The sequence below is a fragment of the Candida parapsilosis genome, contig 005809, assembly GCF_000182765.1.
Source record: "Candida parapsilosis strain CDC317 annotated contig 005809".
NCBI lineage: Eukaryota > Fungi > Ascomycota > Pichiomycetes > Serinales > Debaryomycetaceae > Lodderomyces > Lodderomyces parapsilosis.
Window position 1 is genome coordinate 1,145,654 of NW_023503281.1, and position 23,470 is coordinate 1,169,123.

Genomic DNA, 23,470 nt, shown 5'->3' on the forward strand with positions numbered 1-23,470 from the left:
TGTAAATGAACGGTAAGAAGAATATGTAGGGGCAGTTGTTGTTGTTGTTGTTGTTGTTGTTGTTGTTGTTGTTGTTGTTGTTGTTGTTGTTGTTGTTGTTGCTAGTTGTTGTTGCTAGTTGTTGTTTGTGTATCTGGTTTCCAGATATCTTTTATGTTTTCCCCTATTCTTCATCAATTTGTTGGTAATTTTTTTCCTTTTATTCTTCTCTCTCTCTTTGTGCACAGAGAAAAAATTTCTAACGTGTCGTGTGTGTCGAATGTTTTTTTTCTTTGCGTCGTGTCGCAAACTTTTTCATGACATTCATCTATATCTTAATACAATAACCTAGATATATATCCCCCCCAACGAGACTATTCATCAAGGAAGATAAATTTTGGAAACACCTTCAACATCTCGTCTGCAACAAACACATCCTTCGAAGCCTTTACTAACTAAACTCAATCGACAAGATTCGCAAATGGCAAAACACTTACATGGCCAAGTGATAATCTCTCTCATGTTTGTTTGACAAATGACACATTCCATTGATCTATGATTTTCATTGGCAGTGTCGCCATTAGCCTGGCTTCTTTTTGAAATAATCAACTCAATAAGCTTTTCACTTTCATCTTTTGAATTGAAGTTCGTATTACTGTTTGCATGCATTTTGCGATACCTTGATCGTGTCAATCGTCCTTCGTAATTTAAATGATCACGTACCATTTGTAAATTGTCTTCACTCGACACTTCAAGAAATTCCTTTAATCCGTCATCATCAAATATTTCTTGCAACGGTGTCGAGTTGGAAACGTTATAATTTATTTGAGTGGAACCTCTCGTTTGCGGGTTGATTGTAAGATCTATCACCTCAGCATCCGATTCATAATCTGATTCTTCAGCAGAAACAATGTAGTCCTCCGAGTTGTCAATATTGGACAAGTCCTCACCAGCAAGGATCGATGCATAATTTTGTTCTAATTGTTCGGCAGTGAGATAATCTAGCTGAAGCAATTGTCTGCCAGATGATGGACCAGAACGTTTGGCAAGGCCTTTATGACTGTTTTCACGAGACCTTCTTGCTTCTCTCTTGAATAGCCTCCTAAATAAGTTGGGGATCCACTGCAATATAAAGTTACCAATAGCAATGCCATATATGAGCTGCACAAAATCAAAAACAATCCTCTTCAAATATAAAAATCTTCTTTTAAATATACTCCTTGTATGATACGGATTTTCACGAGTGGATTGATTGGAATCTGAAGTTAAATCGCCATGTGTTACAAGCTTGGAGGTTGGTGTCTCAATTAAGTTGGAATAACCCACTCTCTTTTGTTTTATCCCACGCAATAAACTGTTTGCATTAGCATCTGATATCTCTCTCAGCCTGACCTGTTGCCAGAGACTTCTCTCAACCCATGTTTCATTGTCCAAAGTAACAAGACTCAATTCCTTTATGTAGCTGGATTTCCCAGCCAGAGTAATTGCCAAAACACCCAAGTTTAGTAGTGCCGTATAAAAATCATCGCTCAATTTGATATTGAAGTTTGAGAGCGAGTTGATGTCTTGCTCTTCAACCGCTTCATTTTCTCCAGATTCATCTTGAATTTGCTCCTCATGAATGAAAAAGCTGGCATAATTCAATCCCTCAAATCTAAAACCATTGACAGCTATTGCAGTGATCAAGATTGCTAAACTGACCAATATAACAAATAAAATCAACACTTGTGGAGTGAATGTCAACACCAAAATAATGGGGAACTGAAATATCTTCTTTTTCCAAATTGCAGTAACAAAATAAAACAAATACCCCAAACCAAGTGTAGTCAGCGGTATTAACCTGTACTTGTTATTGTTTAAAATCGCCCCCACATGTATATTCAAATGATTCAATACCAGGAAAAGCGATGTGATCAACATCTGCTCAGTGGGTCTCTTATAACTGTATGAATTACTAAAGAAGAAAGCACCATTACTGCTAAATTCTTGAAATGCTAAAGAATGTTCGAAAATCGTGATACCACTCTCAGTGAAGGGCTTTCTACCTTGAATACAAGCAATGAAAGTTTCAATAAATGCCAGGAAACAAAATGTTAAGAAAATGGGCCAATACATATCACTCGTGGGTCCAATCATGACTTGTTTTTCCGGTGTTTTCATGTACTTTGTTTTTGCAAATTGTTCAGGTGAATATGTGAAAAGCGCTTCTGGAATAAGGTTGTAAAGCCATTTAATATTTGATGAATTAGCCAACCCCAAATGTTGGTTCAATTTTAGTACGACGAGGATATTATATATTTGATATAATAAAACCAAGACAATTCCCACTCGAAAGCTCAAAATGCTAAGCTTTTTCAAAGTTGCAGCCAGTTTGTATGCGTCTATCAATCCTCTATTCCCACTTATCTGCCGTTGCCGATTAATGGCCATTTGCTGATTGTGAATACTATTGGTTGAGGCCATGACCAATGTCCTATTTAATATCAATGCCATTACCAAACAAGCTAGGCCATATACTGAACAGCAATAAAAAGTTATTGCACCAAATCTGGACCACGTATTGTTGTTCATTTCTGACAGGCCACTTTGCTCCCAAATGGCATCAACAATTGATTGAACGAGTTTCAAGAATGAAAAATCGGTGTCATTGTCTATGACCTCGTCTAAAATTGTTGAGTTTGTTATGTTGGTCGACATCACGTCTCACTTTGAAACAGTAGGTTTCTAAAAAGGGGTGAATGTTCTATAAGATATATTTAGTTGCTAGTTTTATCGTGTCAAATAAAACTCACACGCAAGATGTATTATATATTTTGTTTACTAATTTCCATTGTTCGGTTTTTCCTTTTGCTTCTCTTTGTGTGATCACCAACTAACTTTGTCATAACTCAATATATCCTGCTATTCAAGTGGTCTCTACATTGTGTAAACTGTGGCATAACATCTGCTCACTCAAGTGAGGAAGTTGTTCTTCATTTTACCAAATTGTGTCCCTTCTCTTTGGTATGTTTAGTTCAGCCCCTAGAGTGCTTGAAATTTTTCTTAGATGTCATGTGATAATAACAAGTCATAACCATACACCTATTCTGAGGGAACAGCACTTTACCATTGGTCATAGAGCTTCAACAAACTACAACTGAGAGACGTAATTAATGTATTGGAGGAGTATCAAGGAACGTGAAACTTGGCGTATTTTTAAAAGTTTAGTTGTCTCTTTTTTGTTTTTGAAGACAGGTTGAAACTCAACTCAAGTTCCCATACCAAAGAGAAAGCCTCATTGCTGAGATAAATAGCATACAAGAAACATAAAGTGAGAATAGTATGCCCTCTTGAACCTTCTGGTGCATCAATTCAAGTACTCTCTCTCCCTCCTGCTTGAGTGTTTTGGGTAGCGTCATCACATCTTTTTTTACAACCACACAGCATTTCAAAGAAAAAAGCATCACCGTAAGTAAACATCTTGCAATCAATCAATTATTCCATATGGGACGCAAACTACCGCCACCGCCACCGCCTCCTCCTCCTCTGGGAGGCAAATCCAAGAATGGACGTAGTACGACGAAAAAAAGGCACGTTGATCCACCTCCGCCGCCTCCACCACTATCAAAATCGCCTCAAGAAAAAGTGCAGCCAATTACAACAAAATCTGTGCCAAAGAAACCACCACCACCAGCAATAACAGCAAATAGAGGAACAGTCAAGCACAAGTCGTCATCGGTACCACTTCCGCCACCACCACCCCCACCTCCAAAAACAGAAAATATTGCAAAACCCAATGTTGTTTCGTTAAATTCCGATCTAAATGAGGATAAATCTAAGACAGCTAAAAGAACATGGAATCAAATGCAGAAACCTAGGTTCAAAACTTCACAGAAAGTCTCCACAGGAACTATAGTCTCAGGGCCAAAGCCTGAAATGCCACCTCAACATTTGCGGAAAATAATGATTGATCATGCAGATTTGAGTCTGCGAAATGTAAATGCAGACAAACGCTCTCATTTGGGGGCATTGAAGTACCTACCGCACGCATTGCTAAAATTGTTGGAGAACATGCCACAACCTTGGGAACAAGCAAAAGAGGTGAAAGTATTGTATCATCGGACGGGTGCAATCACCTTTGTGAATGAAATTCCACGAGTTATAGAGCCTGTATACATTGCACAGTGGGCAGCGACCTGGAACATGATGAGGAGGGAGAAAAGAGACAGGAAGCATTTCAAACGTATGAGGTTTCCGCCTTTGGATGACGAGGAGCAATTTTTGGATTGGACGCAAAACTTTGAAGATGTCGAACCACCAGCTGCTATTAAATCTGGCCAAATTGAACAAATGGATGATCTAAAAGATTGGTTTTATGATGAAAAGCCTTTGGTGGATGATAGTGATGTGGTAAATGGTGATTCATACCGAACTTGGAATCTAGATGCCACCACTATGGACAAATTATACAATATTTCGAAACCGTTGTTGGTAGATTCTCACCACTTATTTGATAAACGAGAGCTATTCACAGCCAAAAGCTTGAATATATGCGTTCCTGGCGGTCCTAAATTTGAACCATTGTTCAATGAGAGCGTTGTTAATGCTGAGTATGAAGACTATACTGAATTCGATTCACTAGATAGGATTATTGTCAGGGGTCCTATCCGAACCGAATACAGAGTTGACTTTCCCTATTTGTACAACTCCTTTGTGAGGAAAATATCACTTGCACCCATACGAGCAAACACAGATTGTCAAGAAGGATCAATCGAGCAAGAGAGCTCTGATGGTTTATCAGCATTTACGTTCAACACAAACTATAACCCAGTTATTAATAGAAATCTTGGCAGCAAGAAAAAGAGGGAGGACTTTTCGGTGGGTGTGAAACCATTTTTCACACAAAAAGATTCGAAGTCTTCATCATTACAAGAGCCACAAAATCTCAAAGCATCACTTGACTTGTTGTATGCACCATATCCTTTCAACGTACGCAGTGGAAAAACCAAAAGAGCCGAGGACGTTGCTTTAACAAAATCTTGGTACAAAAACCGCGCTCCAAGATCTAGTCCACTCAAGGTGAGAGTGTCCTATCAAAAGTTGTTGAAAAATTATGTACTGAATGAGCTCAAAACCTCCAAGGCTAAAAAAGCAAGAGCCACCAAAAAGGTGAATCTTCTAAAGAGTTTACGGAATACCAAGTATTTCCAGGAAACACGCATTGATTGGGTAGAAGTTGGTTTGCAAGTATGTCGACAAGGATTCAACATGTTGAACTTATTGATACACAAACGTGGATTAACTTACTTACATTTGGACTACAATTTCAACTTGAAACCCACAAAGACATTGACTACAAAGGAAAGGAAGAAGTCAAGATTTGGTAATGCTTTCCACTTGATCAGGGAGTTGTTAAGAGCAATTAAAATTATTGTTGATTGCCATATACAATTTCGATTAGGCAATGTGGATGCATACCAATTGGCTGATGCCATCTACTACGTGTTGAACCACTTGGGTCATTTGACAGGGATTTACCGATACAAATATAAAGTTATGCACCAGATCCGACAATGCAAGGATTTCAAACATATAGTTTACCACAGATTCAACAAACTTATTGGAAAGGGTCCAGGATGTGGGTTCTGGCAACCGGCATGGAAGGTTTGGATATTTTTTTTGCGTGGTACTATTCCTTTATTGGAGAGATGGCTAGGAAATTTGATTACGAGACAATTTGAAGGTAGAAGACAGAACGATGTTGCTAAAACCATCACCAAGCAGCGAGTTGACTCATATTACGATTTGGAGTTGAGAGCACAAGTGATGCACGATATATTGGATATGATTCCGGAAGGGTTGAAGCAGAGTAAGTCCAAAACCATACTTCAACATTTGAGTGAAGCTTGGCGTTGTTGGAAAGCCAACATACCTTGGAAGGTACCCGGATTGCCTGAACCTATTGAGAAGATAATCGAAAGATATGTCAAAGCTAAAGCGGATGGTTGGATTTCCGTTGCTCATTACAATCGTGAACGTATAAGAAAAGGGACACATGTTGAAAAAACTGTTGCGAAGAAGAACTTGGGTCGATTGACGAGGTTATGGATTAAAAAGGAACTGGAAAGACAAACTGATTTTGGGAAGAATGGACCCTATGTGTCCCCAGATGAGGCCATACATGTTTTCCAAACTACTGTTAGCTGGTTGGAAAGTAGGAAATTTAGTCCCATCCCATTCCCGCCAATATCTTACAAACATGACACCAAGTTGTTGACTTTGGCTTTGGAAAATTTGAAAGCAAATTTCAATGCTAATGCCAAATTGAATTCTGCGCAACGAGAGGAGTTGGCTTTGATTGAAGAGGCCTACGACAACCCACATGAATGCTTGGTCAGGGTGAAGAAGCATTTACTCACGCAGAGGATTTTTAAAGAAGTTGGTTTAGACATGATGGATTTCTACAGCCATTTAGTGCCATCATACAATGTCGACCCACTTGAGAAAATCACCGACGCTTATTTGGATCAATATTTATGGTATGAAGCAGACAAACGGAAATTGTTTCCGAATTGGATCAAACCCGCAGATGACGAAATACCACCATTGATGGTTTACAAGTGGTGCCAAGGTATCAATAATCTACACAACGTTTGGAAAACATCTGAAGGTGAATGCAATGTGATGTTGGAGACGAAATTGTCACATTTTTCTGACAAGATTGACTTTACATTGGTTAATAGACTTCTCAGGTTGGTAATGGATACTAATATTGCCGACTACATCACAGCCAAGAATAATGTGAACCTTACATACAAGGACATGAACTATGTGAACCAATATGGTGTTGTTCGAGGTCTTCAATTTTCGTCCTTTGTGTATCAATATTATGGTTTAATTGTGGATTTGCTCATCCTTGGATTGGAAAGGGCAACCGAGCTAGCCGGACCGCCGCAAAATCCAAACAATTTTCTCCAATACCAAGATATTGCCGCTCAATGTGCTTCTCCAATTAGGTTGTATTCACGATATATGGATAAAATTCACATGTTTTTTCGGTTTGATAATAATGAGGTTGATGAGTTGATTGATGACTTCTTAAAAGAGAATCCCGATCCAAATTATTCCAATGCTGTGGGCTATAACAACCATCGCTGTTGGCCCAAGGACTCTAGAATGAGATTGATACGGCGCGATGTGAACCTTGGAAAAGCTGTGTTTTGGGAAATCAAGTCACGCATACCAAAATCACTCACCACCATTGAGTGGGAAGATACATTTGCATCTGTGTATTCTCGTGATAATCCTAATTTGTTGTTTGAAATGTGTGGGTTTGAAGTTCGAATTATACCGAAAATGCGCGCCAAGGAAAGTAAATCATCACAGGAAAATGTTTGGGATTTGGTGGACCATACTACAAAGGAAAGAACTGCCAAAGCTTACTTGCAAGTGTCTCAAGAAGCTATCGACAACTTCAACAACAGGATTAGACAGATTTTAATGTCGTCCGGTTCAACAACATTTACAAAAGTTGCTGCAAAGTGGAACACGGCATTGATTGCGTTAGTGACCTATTTCAGAGAGGCCGCAATTGCGACTCCATCTTTGTTGGAAGTATTGATAAAGTGTGAGACCAAAATTCAAAATCGAGTAAAAATGGGGTTAAACTCAAAAATGCCCACTCGATTTCCACCAGCTGTATTCTACACTCCAAAGGAATTGGGTGGTTTAGGAATGCTCAGTGCCTCGCATGTTCTTATCCCCGAGTCAGATTTGAGATGGTCGAAGCAAACTGATACTGGAATTACCCATTTCAAAGCTGGAATGTCACATCAAGAGGAAAAAATGATCCCGACAATATTCAGGTATATTACAACATGGGAGAATGAATTTTTAGATTCACAAAGGGTATGGGCAGAATATGCAATCAAACGAGAAGAGGCGCTTCAGCAGAATCGTCGATTAACTTTTGAGGACATGGAAGGAAATTGGGACAGAGGTATTCCTAGAATAAGCACCCTATTTCAAAAAGATCGCCATACTTTGGTGTATGATAAAGGTCATCGAGTCCGTAGGGAGTTTAAACATTTCAGCACTGGTAGGTTTAACCCATTTGCTTGGACAAATAGTCATCACGATGGTAAATTGTGGAACCTCAATGCTTATAGAACCGATGTGATTCAAGCATTGGGAGGTATAGAGACAATTTTGGAACACACATTATTTAAAGGCACCGGGTTTGATTCTTGGGAAGGTTTGTTTTGGGAAAAAGCCTCGGGGTTTGAAGATTCATTAAAGTTTAAGAAATTGACCAACGCCCAGAGGTCTGGTTTGAGTCAAATACCAAATCGTCGTTTTACACTTTGGTGGTCCCCTACGATAAATAGAGCCAACGTTTACGTTGGGTTCTTGGTTCAGTTGGATTTGACTGGTATTTTTCTTCATGGTAAGATACCGACTTTGAAGATTTCATTGATTCAAATTTTTCGTGCCCATCTTTGGCAGAAGATTCACGAGAGTGTTGTTCAGGATTTGTGTCAAGTTCTTGACAAAGAATTGGAAGTTTTACAAATTGACAATGTAGAGAAACAGGCGATCCATCCACGTAAATCATACAGGATGAACTCATCAACCGCTGATATTGTTTTAACAAGCACATACAAATGGAATGTTTCCAAGCCATCCCTTCTCAATGACAAGAATGATGAGATGATTCTACCTGCAAAAAAGTTTTGGATTGATGTACAGCTTCGGTATGGAGATTATGATTCTCATGATATTTCAAGATACGCAAGATCAAAGTATCTTGATTACACCACAGATGGTACAAGTTCGTACCCTTCGCCCACGGGTATAATAATTGCCATCGATTTGGCGTATAACATGTATGATGTTTATGGTAACTGGTTTCCTGGTCTAAAACCCTTGGTCCATAATGCCATGAGAGAGATTATGAAGGCTAATCCAGCTTTGTATGTGTTGAGAGAAAGAATTAGAAAAGGGTTACAGTTATATCATGCTCAACCGCAAGAAGCATTTTTGAATTCTAATAACTATGCTGAATTGTTCAACAATGAGACGCAATTGTTTATTGACGACACTAACGTGTACAGAGTAACCGTTCACAAGACTTTTGAAGGAAATCTTGCAACAAAACCAATCAATGGATGTGTTTTTATTTTGAACCCCAAAACAGGTCAATTATATTTGAGAATTATTCATACTTCTGTTTGGGCAGGACAGAAGCGTTTAAGTCAACTTGCTAAATGGAAAGCAGCCGAAGAGGTTACTGCTTTGATCAAATCGCTTCCAAGGGAAGAGCAACCAAAGCAACTCATTATTTCTAGGAAAGGAATGATGGATCCCCTAGAAGTGCACATGTTGGATTTTCCAAATATTTCTATTCGACCTTCTGAATTGCACTTGCCATTTGCATCAGTGATGAAAATCGACAAGTTGTCCGATATAGTTTTGAGAGCCAACGAGCCCCAAATGGCTCTTTTCAACTTTTATGATGACTGGCTTACGAGGATATCCCCATACACGGCATTTTCTCGAGTTATTCTAATATTGAGAGCATTGGGATTTGACTCTGAGGGTACCAAGCAGATTATATGGTCAAACAGTGGTGTGATAACTGAGAGCCACCACATTTGGCCATCATTGACAGATGAGCAATGGATTGAAGTTGAAAGCAAATTGAGAGATTTGATCCTCGAGGAGTATTCGAAAAAATACAATTTGGATGTGCAGTCATTAACTCAATCTGAAATCAGAGACTTGATATTGGGTCAAGATGTGAGATTCTCTACTATTAGGCGGCAGGAGATTGCAGAAATCGAAAAGAGTGGTGGACAGGTGGAAAATAAAGAAATAACTGCTCAGAAATCTATTTCGACTAATATACACGGAGAACAAATTGTTACTGTGACAACGACCAATTACGAACAAGCTACTTTCTCATCTAAAAATGAGTGGAGGAACCGAGCTTTGGCTGCAAGCAACTTACATCAAAGAGCAAAGAACATCTACGTTGCCTCCGAAGAGTTTGTCGACGATGACTCTTACACTTATGTCATACCAAAGAACATTTTACAAAAGTTCATTCAAGTGTCGGATTTGAGAATTCAAGTGGGTGCATACTTGTACGGTAAGTCACCTTCGGGTCATTCAGAGGTAAAGGAAATAAAGTGTTTGGTATTTGTACCTCAGTTGGGAAGCACTAATTCTATTCAATTCCCGAAATCAAAACCAGAATACGAGGGATATTTGAAAGAGGAGGGATTGGAACTATTAGGTTGGATCCATAGTCAATCGCAGGACTTTGATTACATGACTTCATATGACATCACTACTCAAAGCAGAATGTTTGAACACTATGATCCCAGATTTATTGATATGACTGCTTCCTATACTCCAGGCTCAGTCACGCTTGCAGCGTTTGAATTATCAGAGAGAGGGTTTGAATGGGGTAAGTCAAACAAAGATATGATGTCTGATTCTCCAGAAGGCTTTGAAAAGTCATTTTCGAAAAAGAGCCAGTTGATCATGTCTGACAAGATTCTTGGAACGTATATGGTCCCTGAAGATGAAATTTGGAATTATTTTTTCATGGGTGCTATCTTCAATTCAAACGATTTGTACAATTTAAAAGTTGATATTCCCTTGTCGTTTTATGATGCAGTCCATCGACCAATACATTTCACCAATTTTGCGCAATTGGAAGCTGGAAACGAGGAAGAAGCATATCAGGAAGATGTTTTTAGTTAGAATTTTGTAACCATATGTATATTTATACTTAACTACATCTTGTGTCTCAACTCCCCCGATGCCAACTTCCTGAATCTTTCCATGGGGTATCCAGACATCCAATTAGCAAGACCGACGTAGCTCTCTTGAGAGTTAGCGTATGCAACCATTGGTTTGAAATTGGTCTTGAGTAATTCCTTTATTCCAAATATTGCATCAGGATGCAAGTTCTCTGTTGCTTGACGCAAATCATCCAACACTGCTTTATTGAACTCTTCAGCTGATTTGTATTTTCCTTCATAGTCTTTGTTGATCACTCCCAGTTTCATCATATCCTCACCACTTATACGTTTGGATAAAAGCAATGCTTCAGCTGCCTTTGACCAACCTAATCTCATAGGGAATGTGGCTGACGAACCACCTTCTGCAACAATACCAATGTTGGAAAATGGAGCGAGCAAAAACGTTTTGGAAGCATCATGCACGTATACCAAATCACACATCATGACAATAGTAGCTGTCAATCCAATAGCAAATCCATTCAAGGCAACAGCCAAAATTTTTTTATGATTCATAATCGATTGAACCAAATGAACTTGCATGGCAAGTGATGAACGCAACCATATCTCGAGCTCCTTCCTTTGGTTGCCAACAGACTTGGTGTCCGCGCCCGCTGAAAAAGCTCTTCCAGTGGACTGAAGAATTGTGGCCACAGTGTCCTTTTCATCGTTTGCCTTCGCTATGAGCTGTGCAAGTTCATCATATTGATGCAGGGTAAGTGAATTTAATTTTTCGGGATTGTTCAAGGTTATGACAACGGCATTACCAATGACTTCGTAGGTGATGAGACCTGTGTATGACATTTTTCGCCAACGGGTTTGCGATATTGAAAATCGAAAAAGTGATGGAGTTGCATGTCCTTAAATAATACTGGCCTTTACAACTAATGAGTGCAGGACATCTGGTGCCTAAAGATCTTCGTGGGGAAACATTACACAAATTTGTAAAGTTTGCATTTCGATAAGAGAATATCAGAGTTTAATAACCTAATCGGATATTGCTTCAACAATTACAAGAAAATAAATTGTATTTTAAATTTATGTTTTGATATACAATCAATAGATAAAGCCCCCCCCCCCCCCCCCGCAGAACCTCATACTCGCAGACAGACCCCTCTTGGTTTAAACCCGGACTTTATTACATCTCTATTCTCTCATTCTGTTCTGCGTGTATCGTGCCCTATCGGTTTTGCCGCATCATGGCACGTTGGTCTTATTCAAGTCTTGATCCCGATTGTATACTTTTGATAACTTTCTGCTTTCCGAAGTCTTCGTAGCACACTCGTAAGTCTTATCATGGTTTTTTGGCGACTCATCACTCATAATGATCGCGATCTTTCGTAAAACAAGGGCAACAATACTAAAAATGGCAACGCTAGTTCAACTCAGTTCTCATAAAAAGTAACCAATACCAGCTACCAGTGCGTCAATAAAGATAAAGCGGTGTTTCATTTCACAAAATTTACATTAAGAAGACCGAAAAGTGGAAAAGCCAAATCAAGGGGAAAGTTTAAAGTCAGTTTTGCAACTAAACGTCTATATATTACTAAATAATCACATTTTGTGCTTCAACTCTCCAGATGTTAATTTTCTGAATCTTTCCATGGGAGTTCCGGAGGTCCAATTAGTAAGACCGACGTAGCTCTCTTGTGAGTTAGCATATGAAACAATCGGCTTGAAGTTGGTCTTGAGTAACTCTTTCATTTCGAATATCGAGGCAGGATGCAAGTTCTCTGTTGCTTGACGCAAATCATCCAACACTGCTTTATTGAACTCTTCAGCTGATTTGTATTTTCCTTCATAGTCTTTGTTGATCACTCCCAGTTTCATCATATCCTTACCACTTATACGTTTGGATAAAAGCAATGCTTCAGCTGCCTTTGACCAACCTAATCTCATAGGAAATGTGGCTGACGAACCACCTTCTGAAACAATACCAATGTTGGGAAATGGAGCGAGCAAAAACGTTTTGGAAGCATCATGCACGTATACCAAATCACACATCATGACGAAAGCAGCTGATAAACCAATAGCAAATCCATTCAAGGCAACAGCCAAAATTTTTTTATGATTCATTATAGTTTGAGTTAAATGAACTTGCATGGCAAGTGATGAACGCAACCATGTCTCGAGCTCGTTGTCTTGTTTACCAACAAACTTGGCATCAGCACCTGCCGAAAAAGCTCTTCCAGTGGACTGAAGAATAGTGATCACCGTATCCCTTTCGTCATTTGCCTTCGATATAAATTTTGCAAGCTCGTCATATTGAGGAAGGGTAAGGGAGTTTAGATTCTTGGGATTGTTCAAGGTTATCACAGCAGCATTGTCAATGACCTCGTAAGTTATGGGATCTGTCGAAGTCATCTTTAGTAGATGAGCTTTGGTTACTAAAAAAATTGGAGAATTGATGAAATTGCTTGTTTTATAAATGCACATAAAGTGATTTCATCCTCGGGAACTTCACGTGAGGAGGTGTTACACAAAGCTGTAAAGTCCGCGACATGAACACAGGCTGAGTAGCCCATGCGGACATAACAACATTAAGAATTGAAACTATTGTAAATCGATACTTTGGTATAAATTAAGTAGATATAACCCCGCAAGGACTGCAATCAAACAAAGTAAATTTTTCTCCTTTTGGTCACAATCCCTTTCACACCTCACTATCGCAGAGAGCAGTTTCATTACAAGCATTGTATTTACTTTCTCATTCTGTTTCGTGCATCCCGCGCTATCGCTCTAGCTTCTTCCACATCATGCATATTGCTATTATTCAAATCTTTAGCCAATTCATAAGCTTCTGATAACTTACCACTCTCTAAAGCTTTTCTAGCAAGCCATAGCCTAGCTTTTGATGTTTCATCACTAACACCCCATTCGATTTCCTGTGAAAAGCATAGTCTCATGTACTTGAACGTATCTTCAGCATTTCCCAATTTTTCCAGAATTGTGGCTAATCGGTAGCATATATGGGGTTCTACCAACTCGTCCAGATCTTCGAGTACATGTGAATTTGCGTCAGCCGATGTGAGAATACTGTCATGATGGTATTCGGCATTTCCAGAAGACGTCATCCTGCCAATGGCTAGTGCCTTTTCGAACGATTTTATTGCATCCTCTAGCTGATCTATCTTTTCATAACAATTACCAATTGCTTGCCACATTCGTTTATCCAGTGGCTGTAAGTTTGTGGCTCTTTGGTAATAATAGAGGGCATATAAATGCATATCCAAAACTTCATAAGCTTGACCTAATCCGTACCAAGCACGGAAATCTTTTGGGTTTGTGTCAACAGCTCGTCTATATGATTCAATAGCCGCGTGTGAGTTTTTCAATTCAACAAATTCATGTCCCATTAATGTCCAAGCACTTAGGCAATCCTTGTTCAATATTAATGCTCTCTTGTAGTACATGATCGCCTTTTCATGTTCGCTCTTCATCGAGTAGTAATTTGCCAAAACACAACAAGTTTCTGGTCGAAATCTATCTACTTGCGATGCATATTGCGCCAAATATGACAATTTTGATTTCTTTTCCATAACATACAACATATTTGAATAAGTGTCTAAGTCTTCTAACCTCGAAGGATCCTCTATCAAGATGTGATCAAATATCGATTCTGCTTGATAATAGTCCAAATTGTGGTAAGCAATTAAAAATTGTTGAACTTTTATAAAAGTAAAGTTAGGGAAAATACTCAGCAAGTGATTTACCAATTCAAATAACCTACCCAGACTTTGATGTGATTCTTGTAACACAACCATTTCAAAAATTTGAAACATGATTGTGCTAGCAAACGATTCGTTTTTCTTCTTCACTTTCTGAATGAAACCCTGTGCTTCTTCATACGTTACAAAGGAATTTATCAACTCTCGCCAACATGACCAATTGAATGGGAAAAGTACTAATGATTGATACAAATTTTTCTGAGCTGTTTGGATTTTCTTTCTCTTGCGATAAATAACTCCATTAAGGTAATAAAGGAAAGGATTTTCCTTCCCCGACAAGTATGCTTCCGACTCTGTGAGTATTCTCGTGTATTTAGAATTGGCAATGTTGTGATTTCCTTCCACTTTAGTTGCATCGTTATAATCATTAGGATTAACTCCGCTTCCATCAAGAACATTAACATCATTTGATCCAACATTAATCACTCCGTCGCTATCCTCAGTAGACCGTTTGTCAATAGATATCAACGTTGCATATAAGCGTAAGAATTTTGCGTCTCCACTTTTGCAACCTTCCAAGACTTGTGTCGTCCTATCAAACTCCTTGCAGTTAAAATACGACTGAGCTAGTAGAACTTTATCAAAGTCTTCATAACCCTCTTCGTCTAATTGTTGCGTAGACCCTATTCCTGCCAGAGTTAGTTCTTTGGAAAGTCCATTCAATGCCTCTGCGCACCATTTGGCAGATTGATAGAGGGAAAGTCGATTCAATCGTTGTACTGCATTTCGAAACTGGGTCCTCAAATCAGACAAGTCCAATTGATTGGTCATTGGTAAAACGTGAAAGGGTTCGTCTGTGTGTTTCGAAGCTATAAACGTGTAGGTGATTTCTTGAATAGAATTTGGTTGTAAAAAAAAAAAAACAATATTGATCATACTGTTTCATCACCGTCGAAGGCTAAATATCTACACGAGTAATGTCTTCAGTCGAGCCATCTGAGAAAATAGACCTACTTGTGAGTAGTCTTGAGAGAAACCTTGAAACTTTTAAGTCAGCCCATGACCTTTTGAATCTAAGTAAAGAACAGTTGAAGAATGAAGGTACGTTCACCCCATTAGATATCAGATTAAAGAAAAGAAACTACATCGTTGATTCTTTCAAATTGGACAAATCGCATAAGGAATACAAGGACTGGGAAAGTGAAACTAGGTTGCAATTTATCAAGGAGGATATTACAAATTACAACCAAGTCGTGGGTAAAATAGCCAAAGTTAATCAAAAGTTGAACGAATCAAGCAATTCTTATGAAGCTTTGGCAAAAACAATCAAAATACCAGACTTTACAGTAAGCATCAAGACTTTGGAAAATTACGGTGATGAGAAATTGTTGAAACTAGGGAAACTGTATGGTACGACGAACTTGCAATTGGAACAATTATTTTCACTCAATCCTGGTCACGAAAGTAAACTTCTTTTCCCTGATTTTTCAATAATTCAACGCTTAATCAACATAGAGTTTAGGCTACGGGTTGAGAAAAGAGTGCATTTGGAAATTTTGATGTTGATGAAGAACAAAATTCAGACACAAAATAGGACATGGACAGTAAGAGATAATCAATTGAAAGAGTTTTTTGATATCAAGGTACAGCAAATGATTGAATCGGTTGAAATGGCAAATGCAGAGGATAGTAAAGCGAAAGACGAGGAGGACGATGACGAAGAAGATGAAAGTGAAAGTGAAAGTGAAGGTGACGAGGGAGAAGCTGATCAAGGGCCAATGGATAGTGAGGATGATGTGGATGAAGAAAGAGACACCATAAACATTGAAAAACTGTCTAGAGCCGAAAACGACGGAGCTGTATCGGAATTTGAGGAAAACATAGAAAAGAAGAGGAGTGAGATAGATAGATCAGAGGTGGTATATCGTCATGAGTCTGAGGTGCATACGAACGAGACAGAACCAAGTAATCAAAATGAAGGTACCAATACTCAACCATTAGTGGAGTCTGACAACGACGACGAAGAGATGTTGCATTGATTATTGAAATTCTTGTATAAACCATTTATAAAACCCGCATCTATACAAATCTTCATAAATTACGCGACTCCTCAGTCTTCTCCCGCAATGCTCTATTTTTTATCAATGGATGGTACAGGTACTGCTTGCTCTTTTTGCTTGGTTGGATCACCATCTATAATGTACTTGAATACTTGCATTGGTGAGTCTCCCAAATCACGTCTGTAATTAACAATTCTAACCAATTGGTAACCAGCAACTGCACCCAAGAAGAAATTGACAGAAGCTAATAAGGGATTTCTAGGCTTGATAACAAAACCAGCCCATCTAGTCCATATAGCACCAGTAGCAAACAAAGCAATTTGTTGGGTACCACTTAATTTCTCAACAGGCCTTTGTAAATCATTTATACCAGCAATGACCAATGCCCATTTGAAGACAGGTGCCCAAAAATGCACCGTTTTAGGACCAGTTTCGGAGTTTAAGAAACGAGTAAACTTGGAAGCGTGTTGTGCTGTTGAGGCCATTATGAAGAAAGTGTGAGTACTTGAATATGTATTAGTGGGATAGGTATAAAAGCTAGCTTGTAAAAAGATTTTCAATCCTATTTGGTATTAGTCTGATTGGCAGTTATCCAATCTACACTTTGTCTTTCTCTTTTTTTTTTTTTTTGTCGTTTTTGTTTTCCCACTTTTAGCGGAGCAAAGTGGTTTTCTTTTTTTTTGTTGAGGAGAAGATTTCAATCCGATTTTGGTACCGTCTTTGTGTAATTGATATACCGCAAGGACAAATTCTTCTACTGATGCTGACCAACATAACTATTCTCTCTTGCTTCAAAGACATTGCGTATAGTTGAGAAGCAAATACAAAGTCTTTCTAAATTTATCTATGATTTAGTTTATGTTCCTATATGTAACCTCCTTGTTCACACAAGCTATAAAATACCCCACGTTTGGCCAGTAAAAGATGGCTTGGAGTGTCAAACTCTGCAACTTGTCCATCGTTTAATGCTAGTATCTTGTCACTGTCCATTACTGTCTCTAGCCTATGTGCTATAGTAATGATGGTCTTGTCTTTGAACTCCTGACGAATCGTTTCTTGAATGATTTTGTCTGTCTCCACATCAACAGCTGCAGTGGCTTCATCGAGAACAAGAATCTTTGAATCATTCATCTTCAACAACACTCTTGCGAGTGACATTAGCTGTCTCTGACCTGCTGAAAAGTTGGAACCGCCTTCAAGCACTTTGCAAAATAGCTGGTCATTAGTGAGCTTCAAGGCATCGTTGGTACTACCATCGTTGGTACTACCATCGTTTTTATGAACATCATCGCTATTGAGCTGAAGAACATGAGCTTTCAAATGAGCTAATTCTAAAGCTTTCCAAATCTCATCATCAGTATAATAGTCAAAGGGATCTAGATTTTGCCTTATTGTCCCCTTGAATAATTGCGAATCTTGTGGAATTATACTCAAACGGTGCCTCAACTCATACAAGGAGATTGCACTTGTGTTGATGTTGTTTATTTCAATGTTTCCCTCCGCTGGTTCGATGATTCTGAAAATAGCCAATGCAAGTGTACTTTTGCCAGCTCCAGTTCTACCAACAACGCCTACCTTCTCACCTTCAGCAACTGTCAACAGAATGCTCTTCAAGACTAAGTCAAGATTCTGTCTGTATCTTGTAGAGTAATCAGTGAACTGAATATCACCACGTTTGTACCAGCCAATAGGTGGGGTGAACACTTTTTTACTTTCTTCTTCCTCCACTGGCAATTGCGTGTACTCCAAACACCGCTCAACTGCAACAATGCTCGTCTCAACTTCCGCCGATTGTCTCACTACAATCCTCAAAGAGCCTGTCACTTGTAGTGCATAAGTCATCAAAAACCCTGCCATGGATGAAGTCAAGGGGTGTGCTGTACGAACACTTAAAATCAACATAATTGAAGCCGACAACACAGCTAATCCTCCCACAACTTGTAATCTGAAAAATAACCACCTATTGATCGATGTGAGCATATATTGAGATTTCAAGTTGAAATCAACAACTTTATTCATGATGAAATCAAATCTGTCATTTTGCCCATAAGCCCTAATGGTGTCAAGACCGTTTAAACTTTCACCCAAGTGACCATAAATTGGAGACCTCGAAACACTTACTAACCTCTTCAACTCTCTCGAAATAGCAACGTAATAAACTTCGTAATAAGCGTAAATGGCACCCAATACTAAAATCAGGATAAAATACGCAGGAATTGCGAGACTAACAACTATTAGCGTGAATATAGTTCGACTTACTTGTGAAACAAATGCCAGGAATATAGCTGGAATTCCATCGTCAATCCTATTTATGTCATTGGTGAAACGATTCATAATTCTCCCCACGGGGGTCCTTTCGAAAAACTCCATAGGTGCCCCCACAACTCTCTTTGCCATCTGATTGTGTATTTTTTTAGATGCATTTATACCAAGCCACATCCTCATGATTAATGACCGGCCAACAGTCATAAAAGTGGCACCTACCCCCAACGCGGCATACACTATAAGAAAGTTCCAAATATCCTTATTTTCCCCAGCTTCGGAATTTTGTTCTGTCCAATGTTTGAGCCAATAATTACTTCCAATTGATAGAAGATTCGACATGATTATGAAGCATAACCACACGAGGATTCCTCCAATTGAACAAGCTTTTATGTATGCTATGTAAACTTCCCACTTCACTTTCCCCTTTTGACTCTCTTCTTGCGTCAAACCCGATTTCAAATTTGGCAATAATTTTTGCAAAGGATCCCAGTGGAATGACTCAATACTCGCACGTCGTGATTTATCCAATTTCATTAATGTCTGTGTTTCTAACTCACCTTCCACGACCAGAGTATCAGTTTCGCTTGATGCTGGAGGTGGTGGTGGCGTTGCTGACGAACTCTCACTTGTATCATTCCCAAAGTTTTTGATCAAATTATAAATCTTAGGATGATGGTTTTGATCAACTTCCAGGTATGGAACTGACTCGATTATGCGTCCCTTTTCAATCATCGTAACGCTGTCGGAATATTTCAATACCAGAATCAGATTTGTACACAAGATGATTGTTCTTGAACCTAGCAATCCGTTTTTGGAAAGAACTTGTTCTATAATCTTCTTCCCCACATGTGAATCGACTGCTGATAGGATATCATCCAACAAGTAAATGTCCGCCCTAGCATACACTGCTCTTGCAAGAGCTAACCTAGCCTTTTGTCCACCTGATAAACTGACACCCTTTTCACCAACTTGTGTTTCGTCTCCATCTGGCAAAATTTTCAAATCTTGTTCTAACTGACACGCGGCGATAGTTAACTTGTAGAATTCTTGATCAAATTTGCATCCAAACAAAACGTTTTCCTTGACAGAGGCATTCATAATCCAAGGGCTCTGAGCACAATAAGCGACTGATCCATAAACGTTTACCATTGGCTTGATTGGCAATTGTCCCTTAATGCAAACCATCTGACCGAGAAGTGCATATAATAAAGAGGTTTTCCCACTACCGACTTTTCCAATTATACATGACAAGGATCCTGTAGAAGCTTGGAACTTCACATCTTTCAACGCGTGAGAATCAGCAACTACTTCGACTTCCGTATCGTCAACGTATCTCGGTCTAGTCCAGTAAAACGACGCATTGATTATCTCCACTGCATTCTCATGGGAATCATTGGAATCTTTTATTTTGCTTATGGCGCTCGGATCGAGTTCTTCATTAACCAAAAAGTTGCGCACCCTTTTCAACGCCACTTTCCCCTCAATATAAGAGTTGATTGTCTCGGAAAATTCCAAGATAGGGTTGGAGACCAAACTCAATAAACTCAATGCAGGAAAAACAATGTCAGAGGTTAATGGCTTCTTTTGTGTTAAAACATAGGATCCAAAACAAAGCAAGTTCATCAATATAGGTATCAAAGACCAAACAAAGTTTGATACTTGATTGTAAAATCTGACCTTGACCAAGTTCTTTAATTCGCGGTCATTTCTAGCCTCCGATAATTTGGCCAACATAGGTTTCTCCCACGCAAACAATTTTATACTTTTTATTGATGTTAAGATTTCATTGATTACCCCCGTTCGCTCGTCCTTCAACTTCATTTGCTTTCGGTTCCAGTTCGTGATGTACTTGACTAGTATAGCATTAATTGGCAAAGCCACTACAATAGCTATGAAACCAGCAAAAGTGGACACTCCTAATAATGGCCACAACGAAATCAAACCCAAAATTATGTCAAAGGGGGCTATAATCAAGGTACTGATACTCAACATTGCTGACGATATTCTATTGATATCGACAGACATCAAGTTTATTATGTCACCCGATGGGCTATTCAATCTTGCTTCGCTTGAAAGCTTCAAGGCTTTTTTATAAACCAATGATGTTAGTGAGCTTCGAATATTTAAGCTGTTTTCCAAATTTCTCAACATGTACTTGTTATTTAATGCATTTTGAGCCACGGTATTGGCAAATATCCCCACGCAAATTAGTGATCCTCGTAACATTGGTGGGTTCTTTATGGTGAAAAATAAAATGAGAAATCTCAACAACTGTGGCTTAGTAAAGTTAAGTGCTCTAGCTGCTAGCTCGTATCCAAAGGCCACAAAGAGGCCACCTCCAAAGGAGTTGAGCAAACTGGTGAGCAAGCTCCCATTGTGCCAATGTTTTTCCAAAATGGTGGTAGAATACACTGTTGAAATTTCTTTTGGTGTATTTGGTAACTCGGTGTTTGTTACAGTCTTGTTCTTGTAGGAGTTGACGATTAATTTATTCATCCAAGTGAACGTGAGACGTTGAAGTATATTGGGCTCTTCTAACTTCTCTTCGTATCCAGCTCTTTTATACTCCTGAATTATATCTTCACTTGGCTGCCATTTGAAATATTCTAACACGAATATATTGATACTGTTTATCACCACGATGATCTCAATAATCAGAATCGATTTCACCAGTTGAATAATAACCCAATTCGTGTAATTGTCTTGAAAATATAGTGCACTAGCAAGTACTGTAAAGCATGGCCAAAAAACAAGTAGTATATCTAGCTGAATGGGAGAGCTCACAGTTTCCAACAAATGTAATGGCAAGATGACACACAGCATTGTAACTGATAGCAAACCAAAAGCAACAATCTTTTGATCCGCTAACCTCTCGTGAATGCTAACAAAGCTGCTGATATATAGAAATAAGACAACCTGAATCAGTACAGCCGTAACTCGAACAAACTGTGCTGAACCTACATTCTTGAGCAGGTAGTCTGGTTGATGAAGCTTTCTCCACTGTTGCCAAAAGACAGTTCCACCCCATAAAAGAATACACGTGGCAAAGATTGATACCGTAGTTGTATAGAAACATGGATTAAATGCATTTGCGTTATTGGGGGCCATCGGTACCAAGACTGATTGCAACCCACACGTTAAGGTGGGATAATTCATCGTGTTTGTGTTTAGTCGGGTTTGAGTTATATGTTAGCTCATAAGGTGAAGATGCTTGTACTCCCTTTTTGGATCGTAGGTAAGTGTGCTGATTTTCCTGAATAAAGTAGTGTTTAGCTTTACTCGCCACAAACTGGCTCTCGAGAATAATCTGTAATCTCTGCTACCAGTTACACTTGACTAAGCGAGATACCGATATTCGCTATCGATATCGCTACTATCGGTGAATTGAACATAATGGCACTTATCGTTATCGTATAGTCTATCTACATGGATTGTTCAAGGTTGCGCCCATTGAACTAGGAAGAGCTCAGTCCAATCATAGATAGAGTTTGCCAACGCACCCAATAATAACGTGCACAAAAAGTGCTTCTCGCATATTCTGGATTTCCTAAAAACCTTCGTCCTAGCTTCAAACCTAGAAATGCAATTTGCTGAAACTATATAGATGATGTTGCTATTGGTTTATTTACAGTATTTTGAGTGATATTAATTAGGCATATTATGTTTCAAAATTGTTCAATCTTTGCCTACATCACGATCTTGTGGAATAAACACAAGATCTCATCTATCTGAAGACCACGTAGCTTTCTCGTCATTACCATATATGATCCCATTTTATACCAATGATAACAAGCATATATGTTTCAGTGTAGCTGTTTGATAAGGTGTGTTGTTGGTATCACTCCAGCATAATAAAAAAAATAATACCCACACTAAATCTTTGGCAGCCAAAAATTTGCAAAAGTGTAAAAACCCCTCAAAGTTGCTCCTCTTTCAATTCAAACACGTTCTTGATTTCTTCCTTTTTCTTTCTTTCCTTCTGATCATCATCAACATCATTACTATCACTACAACAGTTTATCACAGGGTTCAGAGTCCTCCATTCTCATTTAAACTCCTACAGACTCTGCCAAGAAACACATCCAACTCAAACACATCAAGCTCAAACACAACGAGGTGAAAGCTTTTGGCCACACATTTCCCCAGAAAGCTTTTTTTCCATCTTTCTGGGCAACACCTGGAGAAGTGATTGGACTCAACGCCCCATTGATTCTGAATGTGAAAACAGCCGCTGAGTGGGTCTTGTGGAAACTAGGGTTTCTTTGCTGATGGTAGTCAGATATACTCAATGGAGGGAAGAGTTTTGGTTCTAAATGGGATGAATCTTACAAACGGAGGAAGTGAACTTGTGATTAAAAACTTGTCCAAATGATTTCAACACTGGTACGTTAATAACTGTCATATTCCATGGCTAACAAAGAACTTCTAGCTGTTGAGTTGAGGAGATACGTCCTGTTATTTCTGTTGTGCAGGACTAACATTCAAACCCAGGCAGCTCAATAGAAGATTCATGATGGTTACCCGATGAGTCAAGTTTTCAAAGGCATTTTAATTCCAAGCGTCATTTTGAGCTTGTGTCTTTTATTTTGATTATCCCTCACTTTCAAATTAGATGGTTCCGTTTTGTTTACTTTCCTGATTTGATACAGTTTAATTTCCCTATTTGTTGGGTTAAGAGGACCCCCAATGGTTGAAGGCATGTCAAGTTGTC

General features: G+C 38.8%; 8 protein-coding genes across 8 annotated transcripts; 2 read left to right on the forward strand and 6 right to left on the reverse strand. All coding sequences in view use genetic code 12, as the record gives it.

Moving 5' to 3' along the window:
• Positions 1 to 360: 360 nt before the first annotated feature.
• On the reverse strand, positions 361 to 2,676 carry CPAR2_205540 (putative ubiquitin-protein ligase; the record flags this gene model as incomplete). The annotated part of the gene is made up of 1 exon (XM_036809445.1): positions 361 to 2,676. One exon carries the CDS (start codon positions 2,674 to 2,676, stop codon positions 361 to 363), a length of 2,316 nt encoding a protein of 771 aa, XP_036666081.1.
• A 786-nt stretch (positions 2,677 to 3,462) lies between these two features.
• PRP8 (U4/U6-U5 snRNP complex subunit) lies at positions 3,463 to 10,728 on the forward strand (the record flags this gene model as incomplete). The annotated part of the gene is made up of 1 exon (XM_036809447.1): positions 3,463 to 10,728. One exon carries the CDS (start codon positions 3,463 to 3,465, stop codon positions 10,726 to 10,728), a length of 7,266 nt encoding a protein of 2,421 aa, XP_036666082.1.
• A 32-nt stretch (positions 10,729 to 10,760) lies between these two features.
• Positions 10,761 to 11,570, reverse strand: CPAR2_205560 (enoyl-CoA hydratase/isomerase family protein; the record flags this gene model as incomplete). The annotated part of the gene is made up of 1 exon (XM_036809448.1): positions 10,761 to 11,570. One exon carries the CDS (start codon positions 11,568 to 11,570, stop codon positions 10,761 to 10,763), a length of 810 nt encoding a protein of 269 aa, XP_036666083.1.
• A 750-nt stretch (positions 11,571 to 12,320) lies between these two features.
• Positions 12,321 to 13,130, reverse strand: CPAR2_205570 (enoyl-CoA hydratase/isomerase family protein; the record flags this gene model as incomplete). The annotated part of the gene is made up of 1 exon (XM_036809449.1): positions 12,321 to 13,130. The coding sequence occupies one exon, from the start codon at positions 13,128 to 13,130 to the stop codon at positions 12,321 to 12,323; it is 810 nt and encodes a 269-aa protein (XP_036666084.1).
• A 335-nt stretch (positions 13,131 to 13,465) lies between these two features.
• On the reverse strand, positions 13,466 to 15,265 carry CDC23 (anaphase promoting complex subunit; the record flags this gene model as incomplete). Its single annotated transcript, XM_036809450.1, has 1 exon — positions 13,466 to 15,265. One exon carries the CDS (start codon positions 15,263 to 15,265, stop codon positions 13,466 to 13,468), a length of 1,800 nt encoding a protein of 599 aa, XP_036666085.1.
• A 146-nt stretch (positions 15,266 to 15,411) lies between these two features.
• Positions 15,412 to 16,473, forward strand: CPAR2_205590 (uncharacterized protein; the record flags this gene model as incomplete). The annotated part of the gene is made up of 1 exon (XM_036809451.1): positions 15,412 to 16,473. The coding sequence occupies one exon, from the start codon at positions 15,412 to 15,414 to the stop codon at positions 16,471 to 16,473; it is 1,062 nt and encodes a 353-aa protein (XP_036666086.1).
• Positions 16,474 to 16,565: 92 nt separating this feature from the next.
• On the reverse strand, positions 16,566 to 16,979 carry CPAR2_205600 (mitochondrial pyruvate carrier; the record flags this gene model as incomplete). The annotated part of the gene is made up of 1 exon (XM_036809452.1): positions 16,566 to 16,979. The coding sequence occupies one exon, from the start codon at positions 16,977 to 16,979 to the stop codon at positions 16,566 to 16,568; it is 414 nt and encodes a 137-aa protein (XP_036666087.1).
• A 379-nt stretch (positions 16,980 to 17,358) lies between these two features.
• Positions 17,359 to 21,915, reverse strand: CPAR2_205610 (ATP-binding cassette bilirubin transporter; the record flags this gene model as incomplete). Its single annotated transcript, XM_036809453.1, has 1 exon — positions 17,359 to 21,915. One exon carries the CDS (start codon positions 21,913 to 21,915, stop codon positions 17,359 to 17,361), a length of 4,557 nt encoding a protein of 1,518 aa, XP_036666088.1.
• Between the last annotated feature and the right edge of the window lie 1,555 nt (positions 21,916 to 23,470).